The 21,195-nt window shown below is 37.7% G+C and overlaps 4 protein-coding genes across 10 annotated transcripts in view; 1 reads left to right on the forward strand and 3 right to left on the reverse strand.

The window, feature by feature from the left end:
• Positions 1 to 1,713: 1,713 nt before the first annotated feature.
• On the reverse strand, positions 1,714 to 9,761 carry LOC126874857 (pupal cuticle protein-like). 3 transcript variants are annotated; one of them, XM_050637378.1, is made up of 2 exons: positions 9,613 to 9,727; positions 1,714 to 2,518 (listed from the first exon to the last, which is right to left on the reverse strand). In XM_050637378.1, exons 1-2 carry the CDS (start codon positions 9,613 to 9,615, stop codon positions 2,099 to 2,101), a joined length of 423 nt encoding a protein of 140 aa, XP_050493335.1. In that variant the 5' UTR covers positions 9,616 to 9,727; the 3' UTR covers positions 1,714 to 2,098. The 3 variants fall into 3 exon arrangements, 2 of the variants coding, with proteins under 2 accessions (XP_050493335.1, XP_050493334.1); XM_050637377.1 differs by lacking the exon at positions 9,613 to 9,727 and adding an exon at positions 3,035 to 5,342; XR_007693047.1 differs by lacking the exon at positions 1,714 to 2,518 and adding an exon at positions 6,655 to 8,990 and having other exon boundaries at positions 9,613 to 9,761.
• Positions 9,762 to 9,830: 69 nt separating this feature from the next.
• Positions 9,831 to 11,948, forward strand: LOC126874855 (cuticle protein 18.7-like). Of its 2 annotated transcripts, XM_050637375.1 has the most exons (3): positions 9,831 to 9,959; positions 11,091 to 11,411; positions 11,736 to 11,948. In XM_050637375.1, the coding sequence occupies exons 1-3, from the start codon at positions 9,948 to 9,950 to the stop codon at positions 11,931 to 11,933; spliced, it is 531 nt and encodes a 176-aa protein (XP_050493332.1). In that variant the 5' UTR covers positions 9,831 to 9,947; the 3' UTR covers positions 11,934 to 11,948. The 2 variants fall into 2 exon arrangements, with proteins under 2 accessions (XP_050493332.1, XP_050493331.1); XM_050637374.1 differs by lacking the exon at positions 9,831 to 9,959 and having other exon boundaries at positions 11,057 to 11,411.
• A 26-nt stretch (positions 11,949 to 11,974) lies between these two features.
• LOC126874844 (MYG1 exonuclease) overlaps positions 11,975 to 21,195 on the reverse strand; it is a 212,020-nt gene continuing 202,799 nt past the window's right edge. The window contains exons 2-8 of one of the 3 annotated variants that reach the window (XM_050637357.1): positions 14,186 to 14,228; positions 13,926 to 14,082; positions 13,670 to 13,765; positions 13,363 to 13,596; positions 13,085 to 13,286; positions 12,570 to 12,745; positions 11,975 to 12,504 (exon numbers count right to left, since the gene is read on the reverse strand). In XM_050637357.1, the coding sequence (XP_050493314.1) occupies positions 12,327 to 12,504; positions 12,570 to 12,745; positions 13,085 to 13,286; positions 13,363 to 13,596; positions 13,670 to 13,765; positions 13,926 to 14,038 (999 nt within the window). In that variant the 5' untranslated portion in view covers positions 14,039 to 14,082; positions 14,186 to 14,228 and the 3' untranslated portion in view covers positions 11,975 to 12,326. Of the gene's footprint in view, positions 12,505 to 12,569; positions 12,746 to 13,084; positions 13,287 to 13,362; positions 13,597 to 13,669; positions 13,766 to 13,925; positions 14,152 to 14,185; positions 14,285 to 21,195 lie in introns of those variants that run through there. The other 2 variants (XM_050637356.1, XM_050637355.1) reach the window with 2 other exon arrangements.
• LOC126874823 (FK506-binding protein 5-like) overlaps positions 15,085 to 21,195 on the reverse strand; it is a 61,664-nt gene continuing 55,553 nt past the window's right edge. For both annotated transcript variants that reach the window (XM_050637262.1, XM_050637261.1), the window contains exon 7: positions 15,085 to 20,952. In XM_050637262.1, the coding sequence (XP_050493219.1) occupies positions 16,783 to 20,952 (4,170 nt within the window). In that variant the 3' untranslated portion in view covers positions 15,085 to 16,782. The remainder of the gene's footprint in view (positions 20,953 to 21,195) is intronic.

The raw sequence follows: 21,195 nt of genomic DNA on the forward strand, positions 1-21,195 counted from the left end.
GTACAATTATCTTAGCATTGCAATGTTCTGTAATATTTTGATTTCCTCGTGCTTTCTGTATCTTCTGTATCCACACATAGTTTCTTAATATTTCACGGGAAATCGAAAAATCTGAAAGGTATTTCTATCCTAATTTCCAAAGAATGACAGAATGGGCAATTACAAAAACAGGTATAGTTTGCATAGGTACGTAACACGAGGCGACAACGTGTTTCAGAAGCATTTCACTCTCTATATCCTCCGAGCGATATTTCATCGTGTGCCCACAGCAAGTGGACGAAACGAATTCCATCGATCGTCGCCCATTCCGTGTTCACCCACCTCTTACGATCCCGCGTGTTGTCACGCGGCGTCACAACCGGTGCATTGGGTTCTTTACTCCAAGCTTTTTTCTCCCCTTCTTTCTTTCTTTTGAAATAACGAACCGAGTTGCGACAGTTGGTGCCGGTTCAAAGACCACCATCGCGCATTGTTCGCGTGCTGACCTGAGCGGAACTGCGCGAGCTTGTCGCCAACGCTTTGATAACGACAGACAAACGTGGTCGGGACGTGCCATGCCGAACACCAGTTTCTTACGCAGTATATAATTAAATCAAAATGAGAGAGAGAGAGAGAGAGCTTGTTATAAATTTAATTATTTCATAAAGGACAATAGACAACACCTGGTAATTGCTTATTATTGCAAGTGAAAACAAATTATACTGTTTTCTTAGATCATTGCAAAAAATGTTTCCATATACAAATTTTGATTAAAATCTGTTTTTACATTTTTATAATCCGATTCGCCTCGGTCTACCCTAATTAATAACATTTGCTTCACATTCTAAACGAAAGCAAATTATAATGTTACGTATCCGTGCGTTTTTTTTTTTTTTTTACAAATTATTTATATTAGTCTATAAAACTGAGATTTTGAATAAAATGTGTATTTTATACGTGGGTAAATGTTTCAATAAGATCCGCTTCTGTTCTGAATCGTAACAAAGCTTACCAAGTAATAATACGTAGTAATTCACGTATATTTTGATACGTACTTTTTATCTTATTGGCAACCTGTAAGTAACATTTAGCAAATACGTTATATTTGCAAATTACTCTTATTTCTAAGTTACTTTCATTTACAATAGCATCTTATTTGTAAAATATATTTATGTATTTTATACAATTTTATTCGTGCCAAATTTGTATGAAACGATTGGCGAAAGAAATGCAACGAAAGCGTAAAATTCAGCAGGATACACTTTGAAAACTCGTCGGATGAAGATAAGTCGGATGAAAGATACGAGCTGGCTGTAGCTCACTGTAAACTGACTTTTATTTGTCTATTCCTGTTTTGCACTCTACAATAGTATATCTTTACGTTATCATATGCTGAATGAATTTGAGTTCTACCTAAGTACAGTAGGTATAGTTACTTCAAGAATCCATTTACAATACACACCAGATTGTTTTCATCTTCTATATATTACTCGTAAATTCGTGGACACTTGACTGAAACGACAAGGGTGCACAGATACCATCTACGAAACAATCTATTTTGGCATTGATTTATGATTTGTAAGTAAAGGAACAAATCTTTATCGAATCCGAGTAGATATCAATTTTTTTGTTTTAATATGAACGCAATAACCAGGAGCAAAATGCAAATTTCATAGAACATCAAGGTATAAAAGGGAAACAGGATTAGATAGAAAATACAATAAAGATAAAATGTCCGTTAAATACTTGCAATCTTTAATGAAAATATTTCACCAACATAACAAAACATCCTCCTTGCGATGCACGATCTACATCTACCTTACAAAAGAACCCTCCCTTCCATTATATGATACACAACCCCTTTACGAGGTTAGAAAAATTGGACTATTATAAACAATTCCATCAACAGAACTCCGAAAAATGCACACCGACAACAGAGAGTAAAGTAAAACCCAGAAATACCAATTAATCCACGACTTTGTCAAAAAAAAACGACATATTACAAATATTTGACAATTTTCCCTCTTTTTCAAATTTCTCCCATCCCTTGCTGTTTCTCCAAAAAATTTCAACGATTCTGTCATCAGTGGCGCCGAGTATAGCGACTCATTTCCCATTATCACCAATGCGATTGCGGATAAGGGTCAGCGTAAGCGAGGTGAGCGATCTTCGAAATTTGTTCAGCGTGAGCTGCCAAATGCGCAGCCTTGGCGTGCGCCACTTCCGGTGTGTCGATTACTCTTCCGTCGTGAGCCAAGGGCGCGGGCGGACCGTGGTAGATGTTCTGAGTCGCTGCTACGTAGTTGCCGCTGTAGTCTTCGTATTTTCCATCGGAATAATCGCCGTAGCCGAGTGGAGCAGCTTTGGCAGCTTCGGCTGCGTGAGCTGCTAGGTGAGCTGCCTTGGCGTGAGCCACTTCCGGTGTGTCGACCACCCTTCCATCGTGAGCCAGGGGTGCTGGAGGACCGTGGTACGCTGCCCCGTAGGCTGTGTAGCCTGGAGTGGCGGACGCCGAGAGGACGAGACACGAGAAAGGAAGCTGAAACGAGAGAAAATATTTGAAGATGGAAAGAAGGAAAGCGAAGAAACGTTAATATCAAAGCGATTCGATCATTTGAGAAGAAAATACGCTTCGCAATTGTAAATTTATGTTTGTTCCAAGTGTTGTTAGTCTTGGCCGATAGGATACGATTGCATCAATTTTAAGATTGCGACGAGGGACACGATAGTTTTGCGCGGAAAAATCGACTGAATCTAGTCGTCGTCTATCGAAACCAAACTTGATCTTAATATCTTCGCGAATTTCTCGAATTCGATCCGAACGCCATAGCTAGACTGCGGATGTGAATAAAAATGCACGTCTTTTACAGCAAGATCAAAGGAGTGAAACCGAAATAGCTTCATCCTCCAAGTATTGCAACGAACGAAATACTTTTATTTCCCCATAGATGCCTAAACATCCGCAATCCACCAACGACGATACGATAGTGATCTACAAACTGTCTACCGCCACTCGAAACTCTACGAAACGTGTAATGTTATGGTCGTTACTCACGAGGAGCCTCATGTTAGCCATGATCCACGACCTGATGCTTTTCTGCTGGTCGAACGGTCCGTGGTACACCTTATATAGTCGTGGAACAATACGGGCGCCCACTTAGAACAGCTAAACAAGCGGACACGCCGGTGTACGTGAAATATCCGCGCGCGCACACGCACGCGTTCCGCTTGATTTTCACATAATAATGGGTGGGGAGAGACATTTCTGTTTGGCAACGCGGGAAAAGAGAGTCGTGCGATCGATCGACAGCGAACCGATACAGAGATCGGCAGAAGAAATCAACAGCGATAGAAGAAATGGATGGGATAAGATTTGTTGCGTCAATTTCTCACCGGAGAGATCCATAGCGATCGAAAGAGAAATTAGGGTTGGTCTGTTGAGAATTTTGCCCGACTAGGGCTGGTTAAATTGAAAATTTATGTTGGCCAGGGTTGGTCGTATGGAAACTTTGCATCGGTCAGGATTGATGAAATCAAATGGAATTTTGTATTAATTGGGGTTGGTTCTCGCGATTTATACAGGGCTCGCTCGATGGAAAAATATGAAGAATCGAAGAACGACGGATTTGCTTGGATTTTGAGGCGAACGTTGCTTCATCGAATGGATTTTGGCTTTCTCGGGATATTTTAAGTAGTTGGTGTTGCATTTTCATAGTTTACAAAAAGGTGACTCGACGGAGAAGTACGAAAAATTGAAAAACGACCGATTTACTTGTGTTTTAGGGTAAGCTTTGCTTCGGTAGTAACAATTTACGCGTAAATATAATTATCCACTTCCTTGCGCAATACAGAACCAATTAGTCCACTTTATCCATCTTGCATGGGACCAAATTTCTCTGTTTGCTAATTTTACGCGGCGCTTATGGTCAATAACGAATCGAGAGATCGTCGAACGTGGCGTTCGATGCAAATTCTGCGAGATTCCATCACGTATAGCTACGCCCGAGTTCTTAATAAGCCCTCGGGCAATTATACTTTGCGAAACGCAGAACAATGACACCCAGTGCTCGAACAATCATTTCTAACGAGCGTCCACAGCCTAATTGGGACAAGTTCATTACGATGGAATCATTTTCCACTGATTATTCGTGGCCTGCTACCAATGAAAATGGCGCAAGCCATGGGACCTGACTGATCAGCGTGCAATTCAATTCTGATATGGACAAGTACAAGTACAAATATTTTTTCCGTTCTTATAATACAGTATAGGTTTGTGCAATAAATTATTGCTTTATTATTATGCTACAGTAGTTGTTATCAGCAATCGTTTTCGGCTGGCAATTTTTCTGTGCGAATGTTATCGCATAGTTTTTCTGTGTAAAAGATTTGTCAAATGATAAATTTCATTTAAATTTATTAAACACTCCAAAAAATTCCACACGATTTTATTTTCACTAATTATGGAATTAATGGAATAATACGCAAATTAACGTAAAAGAAAGAAAGATATAGGTAAATAAAAAAAACAGATGAAAATGATATATAATTTATGTCTCGTAAAAATAGAATTGTCGCGAACGGCAGTCGTTGGTCGAAACGATCGTAGAAATATCGTTGTTGAGTAATTGATACCGAGATTCTGTGTAAACCAGATATTTCACGCACGATTGCCGGGGGACGAAAGAATTCGAGAAACCATGACGAAGAAATTTCCAACCAGCGACGCTTGCTTGAGTAATCGATATTGATACGCAACCGTGATTAACGTAATATTAATGATCTCGCGTCAATGTCAATAACTCGATTAAAACGAGGGCAGCAAGAGAATTGAGAGCGAGATTCTAACTCTGTAATTATTTGAGCTATTTTTGGTAGATTTTTCTGAATTTTCCTCCTTTATTTGTCTGTTTTAATATCTTTCGTTCATCTTTATAATTTAGAGAAACGTTCAAATACGATTTTTCCAAATATGTACATAATTCGACGACGAAATGTCTGCGTTGCAGTCACAGGTTAAAACCCCTCGAGAGATTAAGTTAAAATCCAGCTTTAACGAGATTATTCTATCAGCAGCACGCGGCACGCATTCGCCACTTAACGTGGATTATCCTAGTGGCTGTATCTGAACCTATCAATCATCGTAATCACGGTATTATTATATTCCATCAATAGAGTACAGCGATATGACAAGCCATAGGGGCGAGGATCAATAAACCATCAAGGGAAGCGGTTGTCTCTGTCTTTCGAAGCTCTATTGTAATTGAATCATTGGTTCGTGTTGATAAAATATATATTCATCGCGTTAACATTGATAAAATTCCCAGCGACGACGAATATTAGGTGGAATATCAATAGCACAGACACTAACGAAAATGGGAAATTTAGACTAGTTTCTCGAGTAACTAATTAAAATTTCTATTGAAATTCCCAATTTTTCTATATAAATCAATTTGACGAAATACCGAATATACCAATGTAATTCCCAAATATCCTGAAACGACGTTCCAATTTGATCCTTAAAAAGTTCAATCACCTGTCCATTTTTTATTCGCCTACAAAACCTCATCAGATCCAAGATACGCCTTTCTTCGACATTCTCTGACAACCGAATTCCTCGATTACCATTACGTAACGTCGCAAAAACTAAATAATTTCTTATTTGCTATTCGAAATAGACGCGGATACAAAAAAGATCATGGCGCTTTTTTGAGTTTCTTGTCATGTCCGAATGCCAATCGAAACGAAGTTTAGTCCGTCTTTTATGACATGCGCTGCTGGATGCAGAGCAGCGTAAATAATCGAGTGAATGTCGATGCTCGATACGTGCAACAGGCATTCCCTGTCGACAACCGTCCCTGGCCTCGTCCAGGCAAATGTGTAGCGGGTTAGTGACACGCCTAATCGTCCCATAGTGTTCGAGAATGATCCTGTATCAGGAAGGAGGAAGTCACGTTCTCCCTCGGATTCCAACGAAGGCTTCGATAAATTCTTTCGCTGTTATCGCACATTGATTCGCGTCATTTGGCTACAGCTTGGATTTCGATGGCAGTTTGTTTTGAATTTTTCACGAGAACTTTACGCGCGTCTTAAAATTTGCGGTCACTTAATCGCAGCGGAAACTCGAGTATCGATTCGTTTTGAATTTTCTTGATTTTGGAGAATGATTTTCCTTCCTAAGTGGAGATATTGGAACATTTTTAACGTTTGATGGAAGGATTTTGCTACAGTACCTGCCAGTGAAATTTATCGCAATCACCAAATTTAATTGTTGGCAAATCTCCGAAGCAATGTACGATTTGCACGTGGCCTCGGTCGAATGACACCAAACCTGGTGCAACATTCGCACAACGTGTATCGTTATTACGTTTACGCTTGCTTCCCGTTCTTCTCGGCTGAATCAGGCGCCACCGCCCACGCAACGAGCACAGCGTGCCAATTAATGGCACCACGACGAACGTTTAGCGAGACCCTTAACTGGTTAGCGTGGATAGCCGCTGATTAAAAACAATGCCGCGTGACGAGATCCCCTGGAATCCCGTGGAAAGGGCTTTTGTTCAACGTATCTATCCATCTATGCATTACTGCGCCGCCCACGCCACATACTACGCGATCTACGCGATTTTCTCCGCATTTTCTGAACGCTGCGTCTTCCTTTCGTGCAGAATAGCGGTGAGTGTTTAAAATGCTTAAAATTATTTATTAATTGGAATATTTTCTGCATGTTCGATACTTGGAGTATTCATTTTTTTTATGACATTTGGTTACGTCAGAGTCAAATAGTTTTTGCGAACAATAGCGGTTTTCATTTTCTTGGAATTTATCGTATCGTGCTATCTGCGTTGGAAGTGCAGACGGAAGTTTTGTATTAATCGGTACGAATTATACCAAAGTGAACAATGGTGTCTGTTGCAAGATACGAAGTAGAAGACTTTTATTCAAAATTTCACAAAAGAGGCCTAAATTTCATCCGCTTGAAACAATGTTAAAACGAAACATTACAACAATACCTGAGACGCATGTCGCTAAAACAAATTTAAAATTACTTAAATAGTTTTGTAACAATCGATAGTTTAGTTGCTATCGGAGAGCTATGATCGAAAAAAAAAAAAAAAACGGAACTTTATATGCGTGATCGAAAGCGTACGTGCGTGACCATAGAAAAATGTCTATTATGCAAAACAGAATTGTTTGGCTATGAAATTCACGCGAATCGCGCAATCACTTTTTCAATACGACGTCGTTGCACGGATTGATTTTTTGCTGATTTCATTGTCTCGTGTCTCGTATGTTTCTTGCGTTTTTTTAGTTCTGTAGGGTGCAGTTTTTCAGACTAGATCGATCGCAGCAAATTTATGTAACTTTGGATGGGTTTACGTAAGAATATCTTATACATCGATGCTAGTTTTCTAGAGATCTTATTTTATATCTCAAGCCTGTATTTTAAAAATTCTATCGGACGTTTTAATTTTGTTCGACGTTGGGTTTTATATTCTATCGTTCGATATTCGATACTGGACGTTGAATTTGGAAACATTACGTCATTGAAAAAGTTACCATTTTCAATATCAAGCATCGAGAATACTCGAGCATCGCAAATATTAAATTCGTTAAATCATTAACCGCAATTACTAAGAAAAGTTATATTGGCAATAAAACTGAATTTGAGCAATAAAATCTTCCAAAATTCAATTTCTTCTTTCACACGCTCCTTAATGCTACACAAAACGCCAAGCAAATTTTTAATAACTTCATTACGCTAGAATCAGTGAGAGAAACAGAGATACGACTTCGAAAGCAAACCAATATTTTACACATGTCTTTTTTACGATCTTTCCACTTTTCTCTTTTTTTCTTTTATTTTATTGGTAAGAAAGGTTTCATTCCAATCACGTACGATTGTTTATTCCGAGGACGCGGGACGACCTTCGTCTTGATCAACGTATCAGTTACCTTTCCTACTCCTTCTGCTTTTATCCCTTCTTCCCATTTAATTGCATTTCGTCCCTGTTCTTTCCCTGAATCCGTGGCTTACATACATATCAAGGTTGTACTCTTGTTTCTCGGAATAATAATTGAGATATTGATTCGATTACGACATCGCACGCGATCTTCCATTATTTACATTTTCCCGCCCATTTTCGATCGAAAATTTGTATCTCTCGATTATCGACTATTATCTGTATTATTATAGTTATCGTGGGAAAGAATGCGAATATGAGAGCAGTTAAAGGAACGATCATTGATTTGTTTCAGCATAATGTACGGATTACATCTTACGAAGTGTTACGCGAAGGTGTGAAAATTTACGACGCTGACTGAAATGTAATAAAACATTAAATTTCGGAAATTGGGAAAGCTGGGACAATTGAGAAAATTTGAAAAATCGCACGAAACTTGGATTTGTCGATAAAATTAGTATTCCGTGAATATACATACAATGGATCGATACTCTAAAATCGACATCCTAAAATAACGATTCTCCAATTTTTTGTACGTGGGATTGTACAATTAGACTATAGAATATAATAGTTCTAGAAAGTTCTTTAAAGTGATGACTCAAAAATTTGTTTACGAAGGCAAACTTTTTTAATTCTACATATGCAAATACTTTCTTTTAAAGAAGTATCGAATCGATCAATTTAATGTTCGATGTATCGAAACATTTGTCAAATATGAAATATTCTCAAATTAAAGAATGAAATATTCATTTTCTTAAAGTGAAATGTAACATAATTATTTGTATCCTTCAGTCATTTTTACTTAAAGCGTATTACCTTGGTAAATGCTTAAACTACTGTCACCTACCCATGAATTCTCAATTAGCCCTTCAACGACTCACTTTACAACTTTCTTAATAGCTATATTTAGTGACTTATAAATAACAAAAGAATTATATCTTACCCTCGACTCGTATTGAAAACACCGTACTAAATAGTTTATAAATCAATTTATGCTTTATAACCCATGGAATTGATAAAATCGATCATTTAAAACGTACAGCAGCGAACAAGCTGTAAAAGTAAAGATAAAGTATAAGGTATAAATTCTCCAATTATCTCTTTTCACTCGCAAAATACGCAAAAGATAATTTTACTTAAGTAGAATACTTAATACCACGCGAGAATTTTATCGAAATTTTCCACATAAATGAGAGTACTCTAAATATTCTATTAAGTATTCTAGTGGCTGCAATACTTACGCGTAATACTTGAAATACTTTACTTATATCGATTAATAATACAAGTACAAGAAATGGAGTAACTATTACTCACCCCCTATAAAATCAAAAGCACTACTTTGTGTATTTCGCGATCGAATGAAAAATTACCTTTTTTTTAAAACGTTCAAAGATACAGGAAAATCCATTCAGAGTAAAAATATTTAATTGTACTTGACAAGTAACATAACAAATACCAAACCTCCTACGAATCGTCACAAATTTAACCACATCACACATCCAGTGAAAAATCAAATTTGGAGATGTACAAATATATATAGAATTTCCTGTTTAAGTTCTATTTTTCTAATTATATTGGGAAACTACGTTATGAATTTGCACGAGGATTCGCCGTCTAATAATATAAATTATCGCTATTCGCCCAAGATATCAGTTTCTTGGGACAACGAACGTACCATTTATAAGAAAAGAGAATGGTTGGCAATTTTTGTCGGACTCCAAGGAGTAAGTTCACCAGTTGCACCTGACCTCGACAGATCCTTTTGAAAGACGAGCAGACAAGAGACGGACAGACCAGAGAGTAATGTCAATGTCACCACTTTAGGTGTACCAATTGCTTCCCAGGGTGTGGTCCCCTCCTACGGGTCGACGACTCCCTACCAGATTCACCTATATAAAAGGAGACACCGTGGCTCGACAGGGCAGCACATCACCGTTGATACTTTAGGGCGAGTACTGGTTGGAAAATTCACATTCTATCTGCCAGCAGCGCTTTTCCACGTGACTAACCATGAGAACGATAGTGAGTATGGATATCCAGGGATTTTCCTTTTTGTCGTGGCAGTATGATTGGTGAGGATGTTTTCAAAGGATATTGAACAAGTGGTAGTTCAGATTAGGGCGCTGTGAGCAGAAAATAGTTCGTTAAATAATTCTTGAATTTACGTCAATTTAAAATTGGTTAATTAGGGCAAGATTGATCGGTCAAGTATCGTGTACGTGTTTGATTTTGACTATCGTAGAAATGAATAGCTCTTTGTAGGTTTAGAAATCTTTCTTTGTAAAATTTGATAGCTTGTATAGATCTAGAAATCGATCGTTATTAACTTTGGAACGTTGATCGTTAAAATATTATTAAAATATAATGATTATTTATCTGTTATTAGATAATTAGAAACGAGACCGTTTTCTTACTATTATTAACGATAATTTAGGTACACGCAATTTTTCTGAATTAAATTAAACGAATAGAGAAATTAAATTGCTATTGCTGCAAAATTACAATTATTACTAGAAAAATCGGTACACTGTATATTAATTACTATAAAAAGTTGTTACGTATTAGATAATTAGTTTTTTGACCATGAAAATCGAAAAAAAAAAGGAATCTGCAATCGTTACTTATTAATAACTAACCGAGTTTTTCCGTGTCACTAGGTTTCTTCGTCATTGACATACTAACATCCCACGTTCTAACAGGAGCCTCTTTATATGAACAGTTGCAATTCGTATGCCTGCTCAGTCGTCAAACCAACCATAAAAAAGTTCTTTCCACGCTTCATCACACTTTTCCATTAACTTGTTTCTTTAACGCCTCTTACCTAATTATCTTCACTATGCTTCAAACTATTAAACGCTAAATCACATCCCACCGAATTAATTCAACTACAAGGAACCTTCTTTGCTGCTCGTTATTCTATTTCTAATTATGCTTGGAGTGTTTGAAAAATACACGTTGCCTCACACGCAAAGACACGCTTCACTGAATTCATTTTCCACCATAACTCCATTTCCATCAACCTTGCTCTTTCAAACTCTGACCTAATTAATATTAAACTACAGTTACAATTATAAAAATTGCAGTTAACAAACTAAAATTTGTATCTTCCTCGGTTAACAGAATAAAATGTCAAAGTACTTTTTCAAATTGCAGATCATCTTCGCTACAATCTGCACCCTGGCCATCGCAGAGCCCGGATACGTGGCTCCAGTGATACCTTACAGCTACCTCAGAGTGCCATTAGCCTACGACGGCCACGTTTTGGACACGCCGGAAGTGGCACAGGCGAAAGCAGCGCACCTCGCGACTCAGGCGTACGAGGCGGCCAGGAACACACTCAGCTATGCTCACGTGCCGGCTCTCTTACGTATTTATGCACCTGCACCTGGTGCGCCCATAGGCGCCGATGGTCGTGTCGTCGATACACCTGAGGTCGCGCAGGCGAAAGCTGCTCACTTGACTGCTCACGCGTTGGTAATTACGAGCAATTAGTTTTTTTAAATCTGAAAAATCAACGACTCAGTCTTTTTGGTATTAATGGAGAAGAAAGTCCTTGGAAAAGTTCAAGGATCTGTACTTAAAAGTTTTCTTTCCTCTTCTTTAGAAATATTTTAAATTTGCAAAGGAATTTTTAAACACTCGTGAGAATAAGAGCAGAATCTTACATTGTTTTTTTTTTTTTTTTTTTTTTTACAAATATATTCCCTTCATTTACTAATAAAGTAAATGTTTCGTTTCAAGCCGAAAAATGTATAGTATTATTAATATTTGACTTTCCATCATTTTTTTATGTTGAAGGAGGCTGCGAAGAATCTAGGACTCTATCCATACGGTGCCCTGGCTTACGCCTCAACACCTTATGCTTATGGATTTGGATATGGTGCTCCCCTTGGTCCTGATGGTAGAGTAGTGGACACTCCGGAAGTTGTTCGAGCGAAGGTAGCTCATTTTGCAGCACACGCTGATGCGGCCGCAAAAACTGTTGAAAATCTCTGATTGCCACTGAGAGGAATATTTGGAAAGGATAACGACGCAACTCTAAAATAATTTTTTTCAATTTATTCAATATTTGGACTATTTGAATATGAAATGGACGAATAATTCTGTAAAATGTTCGGCTGTCTTTGTTCTGGATTTTTTTTACTAAATACCGTAAAAATTGCAACTGAATGTTATATGTGTGAAATAAGGCAGCGAAAGTATCGTGCTATCTTTGTATGACCTAATACGATGGATTCGCATAATAAATAATCTGTTTACGAATTATTATTTATTTTTGTGCATTGTCTTCGCCCTTAAAATACTTTGGACCTGTTTTAAGTACACGAAACGTGATATAAAATATTGAATTTACGTTCGATCAATTGAAATCCTAAAATGTAATTGTTTCTAATTGAATTTATTATCAGATAGCTCAAGAGCTTTGCGTGCCATCGTTATCGCTCCTTCTCTGGTTAGATGGCCACCGATGAATCGTTTTGAATGAACAAAAACAACATCTTTGATTCCAGAGACGCTTGCAAGCTCCTCATTGTGCAAACCTCCCCAAGGTTTTGGCAAAAACAGCCTACAAAACAATATAATGTACGTTAAAAGCTTCAAAAATAATCCAGTTGTCGTTTGAATAAATACCTGCACACAAAACTGTTAGGTCTTATAGGTATGCCTTGAACCCTATAGTTATCACTACTTCTAAAAATTACAAATTTTAACGGTGGCTGTACATTTTGTTCTCTTTCTATCGTATGAAGATGCTGAGACCATGGTACAAATTGTAATAATTCTACAATTTCGCCACTAGGGTCAACCTGCAGATATTTATCATAGCTTTTCTTTGAACATGTCTTTAAATTGTATAACAGAAAGGCTTGGTAGGATATATTTTTATGTTAACATATAAGAGAGAAAGGAATCTTCTCTTGCATAATATCGCAGTAAGGAAATGCCTATGATACATTTTTATACAACTAACAATGGCCATGTATTCTAATGCTTGAACTCTATTCAAACAGAATGTTATTCTATTCAAATCTATGCAAATGTCACCTCGAAGATGCACAATGATTTGTTACAATATCTCTAATAGTGCAATTATTAATTACAAAGTGGTAAACACTGATAAACTGTAAAGTCCTTGTTTTATTCACCTCAAAGCGTTTGTCAATAGCTTCTTGCACAATGAACCTAGCAGGCAACCAAACATTTGCAGCATAATTAATACGTTGCACTAATTCCTGACCGGTTAATTCAACTGCCTTCAAAAATTGACTATCAACATTAATATCCTTGCTATTCCATGCAGGATTTAAGAATTTCACACGGGATGATAAGTCTGTACTGATATAATATCTAAAATGGACAACACACTGTAAGTAATTTAATATAATGATATCTTAACTGTGCAACAATAGTATTGGACACTTACACAGGTTTCTCGTCGAACATGGGAATTCCATTATCTATACCATCAACTTCCTTAACGAATGTATCATAAATATATTTAAAAATCAATTCTACGTCGCTATCATTTGCTTGTGGAATCAAATGCTTGATAATCTCATGGCCAAAATGGCAATAAATCAAACCAGCGCTACTCAGTTTTATCGTCGAATCGTAACCTGGCTTCTTTATTACTGTGCTTATTGACTCGTTGAAATCTCTGACTCATAAATTAAAGGAATAAACTCTATGTTATTAGCTTTATACCAAAATGATTAAAAAACAGGTCATACCTCATATGATGATCGTAACGATGCTTGGAAGGATTATACTCTCCACCAACATCGATCACAATATCACATGTATTTAAAATATTCATATCGCGTGATCTACAAGTACATTCAATACTCTATGTTAATTAATTCTCTCCTTTATGCATACTTCCTGCATACTTCTCATTCGTAATAACATTCTCATTTCAAATTGCCCTATATAACTCCATAAGAAAATCTGATTACACTAAATACACTAAATAGCTCTATATCTTACCTCACTATAACTGCATCTTTATATCTGGGCAGCGTCTTCAACATGAAGCAAGCAAGAGTTTCGTCACAATGAAAAGTGCCATCGTGTGTTCCGATTTTCACGTTTTTAGCCATTGTCACGAATTTCTGCGATGTCGTTCGCGTATAGGTTATATTACCTGGTGGAACGGATAGCTTCGTAAAGAGTCGCGGAATTATTCCAGAGATATACTTAATCATATCCAAGCACTAATCACGTCAGTAATTAAATTATATTCTCACCGTGATGTAAACAATGCTCGTGATACACAAAAGAATCCTATTTCTTCAATTTCGCACGTGTACAACCGATTAAAAATTGATAATCAATTAAAAGGACAATACTGTGTATCAGCCAATCAGAGGCTACGTGCGTTACGCTTGACCAATCAGAAGCTACACACGCTACGCTTGCGTACGCACGTGTTTACAATAATAAGACATTTAAAATTACATACTCCATGCGAATGATACGTGTGCTTTATTGTTATTAGTATTCGGATACACATTATTTATATATTTATTTGAGAAAAAATGTGTATTATTACGTGGAAAAAATATTTTTTGTAGAATTAGATATTTTACTAAATAAATATTGATATTTATAGTATTATAATATTGATAATATAAATATTATTCAAATAAATATGTTCATTACATACTTATTAGAACAAAGGTGTAATCTGGTATTTTAATGGATTCAAAGAAATTGCGAAAGTTATTTATTGATATTTCACTAGCAGATTGGAAAATAAATATATCTCCCTTGGTGACATGGTATATGAAAACAGATAATTTCTCACGTGTTTTATTATTTTAAGCTACAGTAATATTACGATATCGTGGTTTGAGAGATGACTATATTTACAATCGTTATTTAATTATACGAAATTACACATTTCATCAAATTCAATTATTTCGGGCTACCTCCTCCATCATTGAATAATCGACATATTTAGGAACGAAGATTAGATTAATCGTGCTGCGATCAATACTAAATAAAGATGGAAAAAAATCTTGTTGCCACTCTCGATATGAGAACATCAAAGGGAAGAGAAAAGAAAACAATTAACTAAACGTTCTAAATCGATACAAATAAATAAAGAATAAAAAACTTATCGTGCAGATGGACGAACAAGAGATTGCACGTAGTACACAATTATTATTAACACAGTATAGGGCTTCTTACATCGATAACGTGTTACTCTACAGAGGGACACAGGATATTTACAGAAACCATCGAATGTACACGCTTTGAAACCATATTTTAAACGTTCTACACACTTATCGGTCGCGATTACCTATCTAAAAAATCGCTAAAACTGTAACGGGATAAATTCACATGTAAAAATATATATATTTATGATATACATATGTGTATGCGGAGTCTATTTATACATTTATTTGTAGACTGTGGATATTTACGCAAATTCATCATTTTTATGAACCAAAAAGAATAGCTCGTGAATGTATTCGATGAGTTATAAAAACCTTTTACGAATATATTGTATGTGTGATACAAAATATTTCGAAATTTCGTTATATTGGATTACATTGGAGAAGTTTGAAACAGGACTGGAAATGTACATAGAATGTACATGATATTTAATATTTAAATGAAAGTATTTAAACGGTTGATTATTCGTATATTTCTGTATCTTTAAATTTCGAATAAATGCATAAAAATCCTCAGTCTATTTACTAGTATTAGGAATTTCGGTTCGAGGGACCGTATTTCTGCTAAGGAGAACGAAAATCGATGGATCTACAGATTTAAATAAATTCGCAAAAACACGTCGATCTTTTTAAGAAATTATTTTATCGACACGACGATTCGAGTATTTCTCAAAATTCTTTTCTTTATTTGTTACTGTACATCCTTGTTAATCTACTCATGCAGTTGCATCTAGCCAGCCGATACGAACATTCGTTCGTAATTTGTTGAGCAATGCGCGTTAGATTTATTGCTGAATCGCTAGAGGGAATACTCCATCGATGACTGTATCGTGAAAACCATCGATGCAACGTAGGAACAGACGTGATTCGCTCTTTTGACTAAAGGAAGTAGACAGGGGCTGTTGTCTAACTATCAAGTTCTATAAATTGCTACGAGCGAGATTCTGATATTTTCCTCTGAACGAAGATATTTAGGAAACTTGCTCGTGTTTTCGTGTTGGTTAATGACAGTGCAAACTATGGTTATTTATACCAATTTAGTATTTGGACACAGCAATGTTCTTAATTTCTAGTTTACATATGGTTTTTTTGGAAGCTTTGCTATCTGCCCAAGTATGTATCGACCAAACAGTTCTACTTTATCAATGGCTGTTTTACTTTATCGATCATCAATGACTGTTCTGCTTTATCGACGAAGCGATAACTAATATTGAATCAATTGGTCGCTGAAGGCTACTTCAGAGTACATTTCTTCACTCTCTATTCTTTACTCTCTGTACATCATTTATTTCGATGAAAGGAAACGCAATCATGTTACCATTCACCGCATAAAAACAACGAATTCTAAAAAGTAGGTGTGCCGTTATTCACGACACGACTTTTTTCGAACACTTTCTAGCACTGTCATTCCAACAATAAATTCCCTTAAAATCTATCTTCTCCGTGAGCTGCTTGTTCGAACTACCTCGAGCATATTAATTTTAATAAGTGTGAATCCATCATCGTCATGTACAGGGATTATGGCAAATGCTGAGGGGAAGAGGCGCCGCCCTCTTCTCCGGAATCTTACCTATTAACAATATACATAAATATACACTAAGGGAAGGGATTCACCAATTACCAAAATCAACGTTGCCAGCAGCCACAAAGAGAGGACAAACAAATCAAAATCCTGATTCTCCTTTTAACCACTCCCTTTTCAAACAATCCTTATTCCTAGCGTTGTGACGACAGCTCTGGCTCTCCTCGTCAAACACAGTGCCTTCTTCACACACGAATCGAAAATCAAGCACCTGCCTTGAAGTGAACCCAGGAGAGCAATAGTGAAACAGTCTGCAGTCTCTATTGTCACCATAGAAACGATACATCTGCTTCTCCAAGCAATTAAAACCACCCTGCCTCCTCAACATCGCTGAGTTTCGACTTAGAGATCTCATCGTGGTCGATTCCACCGTTTCAGCTCGCTTAGTTGGGGTTTCTGAAATAGCAATTGCCTCAGAAACTGTCAAAGTGACAGGTCCCTCTGTCGCTTTACTCTCCAAATTCTGTTCCGCGATTTTGGCAGACGAAGCAAGCGTGGTTTCTTCCTCTATGGTTGACCTAACGGTAGTCGAGGGTGATTCTTCGGGATGATCAGACTCAATGGACGTCAGACCGATCGGTAAAGTTGTCGTACTAACAATTTCTAGGTCCACTAAGGTAAAACTCTTAGGACTAGTTGATTTCTCAAACTCCGTGCTAGTAGACTCGGTTTCCTTCGAGGATTTCTCAACAATAGAGGCAAGAGTCGACAGTCTAGAAACAGGATAAGGCGTAAAATTTTCTTCTTGATCTTGTTTTACGTTTGTTGGTGACTTCTGTTCGCTTGGACTGGAGTCCTGGTCGTTTTTGCTCTTCGTAGGAGCATGCATCTTCTCTTCTGATTCGTTTAGAGGCTTCAATTTGCTTTCTAATATATTCTCTTCGCTCCTGCTAGCTTCAGTAGTAGTCGTCGATACATCTGTTGTCATTGTTTCCACTGTTTCGGTCCAATTCTCGTCCATATTCGTCGTGATAGCCATAGTAGTAGTTGGCTTCCGAGCTAATAAAGTGAACTTCCTGATCACCGGTTTGGGTGCCAGCTCGTTGTAGGATTTAGGCGGCTTTGCTGGCTTAGGATTCAACAGACTCAGTCTAGGTTTAATAATTACAGGATTCGGAGTCGTCGTTGGAGGAATGTAATTGTAATTCTTTCTAGCAGTGATTGGCTTGAACAATTTTGGAGGCATGGGACGAGCAGTGGTAGTGGTAGTTGTAGTACTTGTACTTGTAGTAGTACTTGTTGTAGTTGTGGTTGTTGTCGTCTGCAAATCTATCTTCTCCGTAATGGATTCCTTTGGACTCTCGGTCTCCACATCCTGATCTTTCTGAGGCTCCGTGGTAGTTTCTGGCTTGTCTTCCTCATTCTCTTTCTTGGCGTCCTCCATTTTATCATCAGCCAACATTTCCTTACGAATTTTCTCTGCACTTAGACTGTTAGAGTCTGAAGACCCGTGTTCTTTGTAGTTATCTGGTTCATAATTGTCATCTACATAATCGTGAGCTATATTCTCGAGAGATTCTGAGGGTCTTTTCGTTTCTAGTACGTCCTCCTTTTTATCTTTAGGCAACTCATCGGTGAATTTAAGAACTCCTTCCGTACTTTCTTCCTGGTCACTCAAAACAGATTCGTCGTCTTCATGTTCTTCAAGAGTCTCTTCTTTAGAACTTGGCATTTCTTCAGAAGCCACATGTTCCGAAGTCACATGCTCTGAGGAAATAGTGGCGTTTTCGGAGCTACCAGGATCGTTGTACTCATCGTCTGTACTCATTTCATATGTATTTTCATAGAATGCTTCGGTAGAGTCGTAATGTTCTATGGAAGCTTCCTCGGAATTCATCTCTTCATTCTTCATCGTCGAAAATTCACGAGATTCTTTTCCTTCCTCTTTCTCATTTTCATTTTTCTTGCTTTTAGCTTGCCTATGAGAAGACACTTCTTTCGAAAAGTTCTCAAACTTCATAATCTTTCCTTTACGAGAATGTTTAGCCATTTCTTGCTGATCATCCTGAGAACCTTCATTGCTAAAGACTGTGGTTGATTCATCTTCCATAGATTCGTGCTCTATCGAAGATTCTTCTTTATAATAGCTCATTTCTTCTACAAAAGGATCTTTCTTAGGAGCTTCAGGCTGCTCCACTTCTTCGTCAAACTCTTCCTCGACCTTTCTCTTCTCTTCAACTTCTTTTTCGTCCAAGCTTGGAACAGTTGTTTTCTCCTCGCCTTCCAGAATCTCGACGTTTTCTTCATCCTTTTCCAAAGTTCTAGATTGTTTCTCTAGAGTCTCATATTCGTTAGCCTCACTCTTCCGATTGTCTTTCCCTGTACTGTGATCTTTACCAGTTTGAAGTTTCTTCAAGTTGCCTCCATGATTATTCACAGCTCTGATATCGACATCTTTCGAGGTCTGTGACTCTGGTTCGTTGAATATATGCTTGTCAATCTGTTCAGCCTCAGGATTCACTATTGTTGTTGTTGTCTCTACTTTTTGATCGGGAACTTTATCATCAAGTAATCCAACAGGTTCGTTATTTTCAATTTTGGTTTCCTTTCTCTTGGAAGAAATCTTTCCTCTAGCTCTGATCTTGGAACTTATCCTTCTCGTGTTTGGTTTGGGTTCTATACTAGGCTTCTCTTCCTTTTTTTCTTCTTCTAGAATCTTTCCACTGTCGCTTTCTTGCAATTTAGACTGTTTACTTTCTTGAATAGTGCCATCAAGGTCTTTTAAGCTCTTAGAATCCTGTTTATCCACCGAATCTCCTTCTGTCGTTGCTCCAGTGATTTCTTCGGTCGAAGATAGAATTGGAGTCTGTGTAGAAACCTGCTCCTCTTCAGTTGTATTTAAAAATTCTTCTTCGTCCTTGGATTTCAGCTTCATGTACTCGCCTGGATCAAGAATAACAACATCTAATGTATTTTCTGGCTTTCTTGGTTTAGAGTCTGATTTAGTTTCATTATTAGGCTTATGCTTCATATCAGAAAAATCTACATATTCATCTTTCTCAGCCTCGTGAGTTTCCACTTCGATATCCTCCAAATCTGACTCAACATTCTTCAAATTTGACATAGCATCCTTTTCCTCGTCGGCGTCAATGTATTCTTCGGCATCAGAGTCCCTAGTATCTATTTCCAAAGGAACTTCTAATCTGCCTGACTGCTTAGTTTTACTTTCTTCATCTTCCTTCTCTTCATCTTTCGTCTCTTCGTCTTCCGTCTCTTCATCTTCCGTCTCTTCATCTTCCGTCCCTTCGTCTTCCGTCCCTTCGTCTTCCGTCCCTTCGTTTTCCGTCTCCTCATCTTCCGTTTCCTCATCTTCCGTCTCTCCATCTTCCGTCTCTTCGTCTTCCTTCTCTTTAACATCGTCTTCTTCATAATCCCTCGCTTTAAAATTTTTAGAAGCCTTTGTCTCTAAATCTTCTAACGAATCTCTCTTGGAATTGTTCTTCTCGTTATCAGAACCAAGTCCTTGAAGCCTACTTCCCTCAAAGACACTTCTTAGAGTGTCCTCAGTGAAGTCTTCTCCAAAGAGAATATCCCTAAATCTCATTAGACTTTCCTTAATGGAAGCGAAATCCTGACTTTTATTTTCTGTATCTTTCTTATTCGCACCTGTCATCTGCCCATCACGTTTTCGTTTAGAATTCCCAGCATAGACAAAAGAAACCATGGAATTCTTGGTCTGACTAACAGATCTTTTAGATCTCGAAACTCCTCTAAATTCTTCAGAGATTCTTCTGCTGTTTCTGATTTTAGGAACGTCTCTATAGAACGGATCAAAGGACTCGTCTCCCTCTTTATAATCATCGTAGCTGGCTGGGATCGTCGGCAAGGGAAGAGTGACTAATTGCGTTGTATTTAATGGTCTACCAGACTCGTCGCTAACGCTTGCTTTGGCTGTTACAATTACTCTAGATTGAGAAGGTAGCAAGGATGATGGATTCTGAACTATTCTTTGAAGATCTGGAGGTGGTAAGTTGATGGTGATTTGGTGAGGTTTCAGTTGAGGGATCTGCACAGGCGGCAGCACGTGTATGTGCTGAGTGACTTGGTCATTAGGGGATTGGGAGGTCTGCGAAGGTTTCGAAGATGTTCGTGGGGTTGGGTAGAAGGATCTGACTGTAGTTTCGTCGGGAGATGGGGTGGGAAGGAAGTTGCCTGAAATCCTTGGTTGTTGGGAACTCTGGCTGCTCGTCTTCGTTTGCACTGAGCGCGAGGGCTCCGGCGTTGGCACTGGGGATATCGTTAACTTTGAGACCTGGAACAATATGTAGAATTTGTATCAGACAAACGATATGAGATTGTAAAATCAGGTGAATTAACTGCAATATTATTTTTCCTCGGAAAGGGTCTCTATTCTATTCTATTTCTATTTTAGGAAAGCGTTTAAACTCTATTTCCACGAATATGAGCCCCTCCCCGATTTGTACCACGAACTACGGAACGCCTTGTATGATAAAAACAAAGAACTAGGAAAGAGAAAGTCAATTCAGTGCAAAGT

The sequence above is a fragment of the Bombus huntii genome, chromosome 16 (genome assembly GCF_024542735.1).
Source record: "Bombus huntii isolate Logan2020A chromosome 16, iyBomHunt1.1, whole genome shotgun sequence".
Classification (NCBI taxonomy): domain Eukaryota; kingdom Metazoa; phylum Arthropoda; class Insecta; order Hymenoptera; family Apidae; genus Bombus; species Bombus huntii.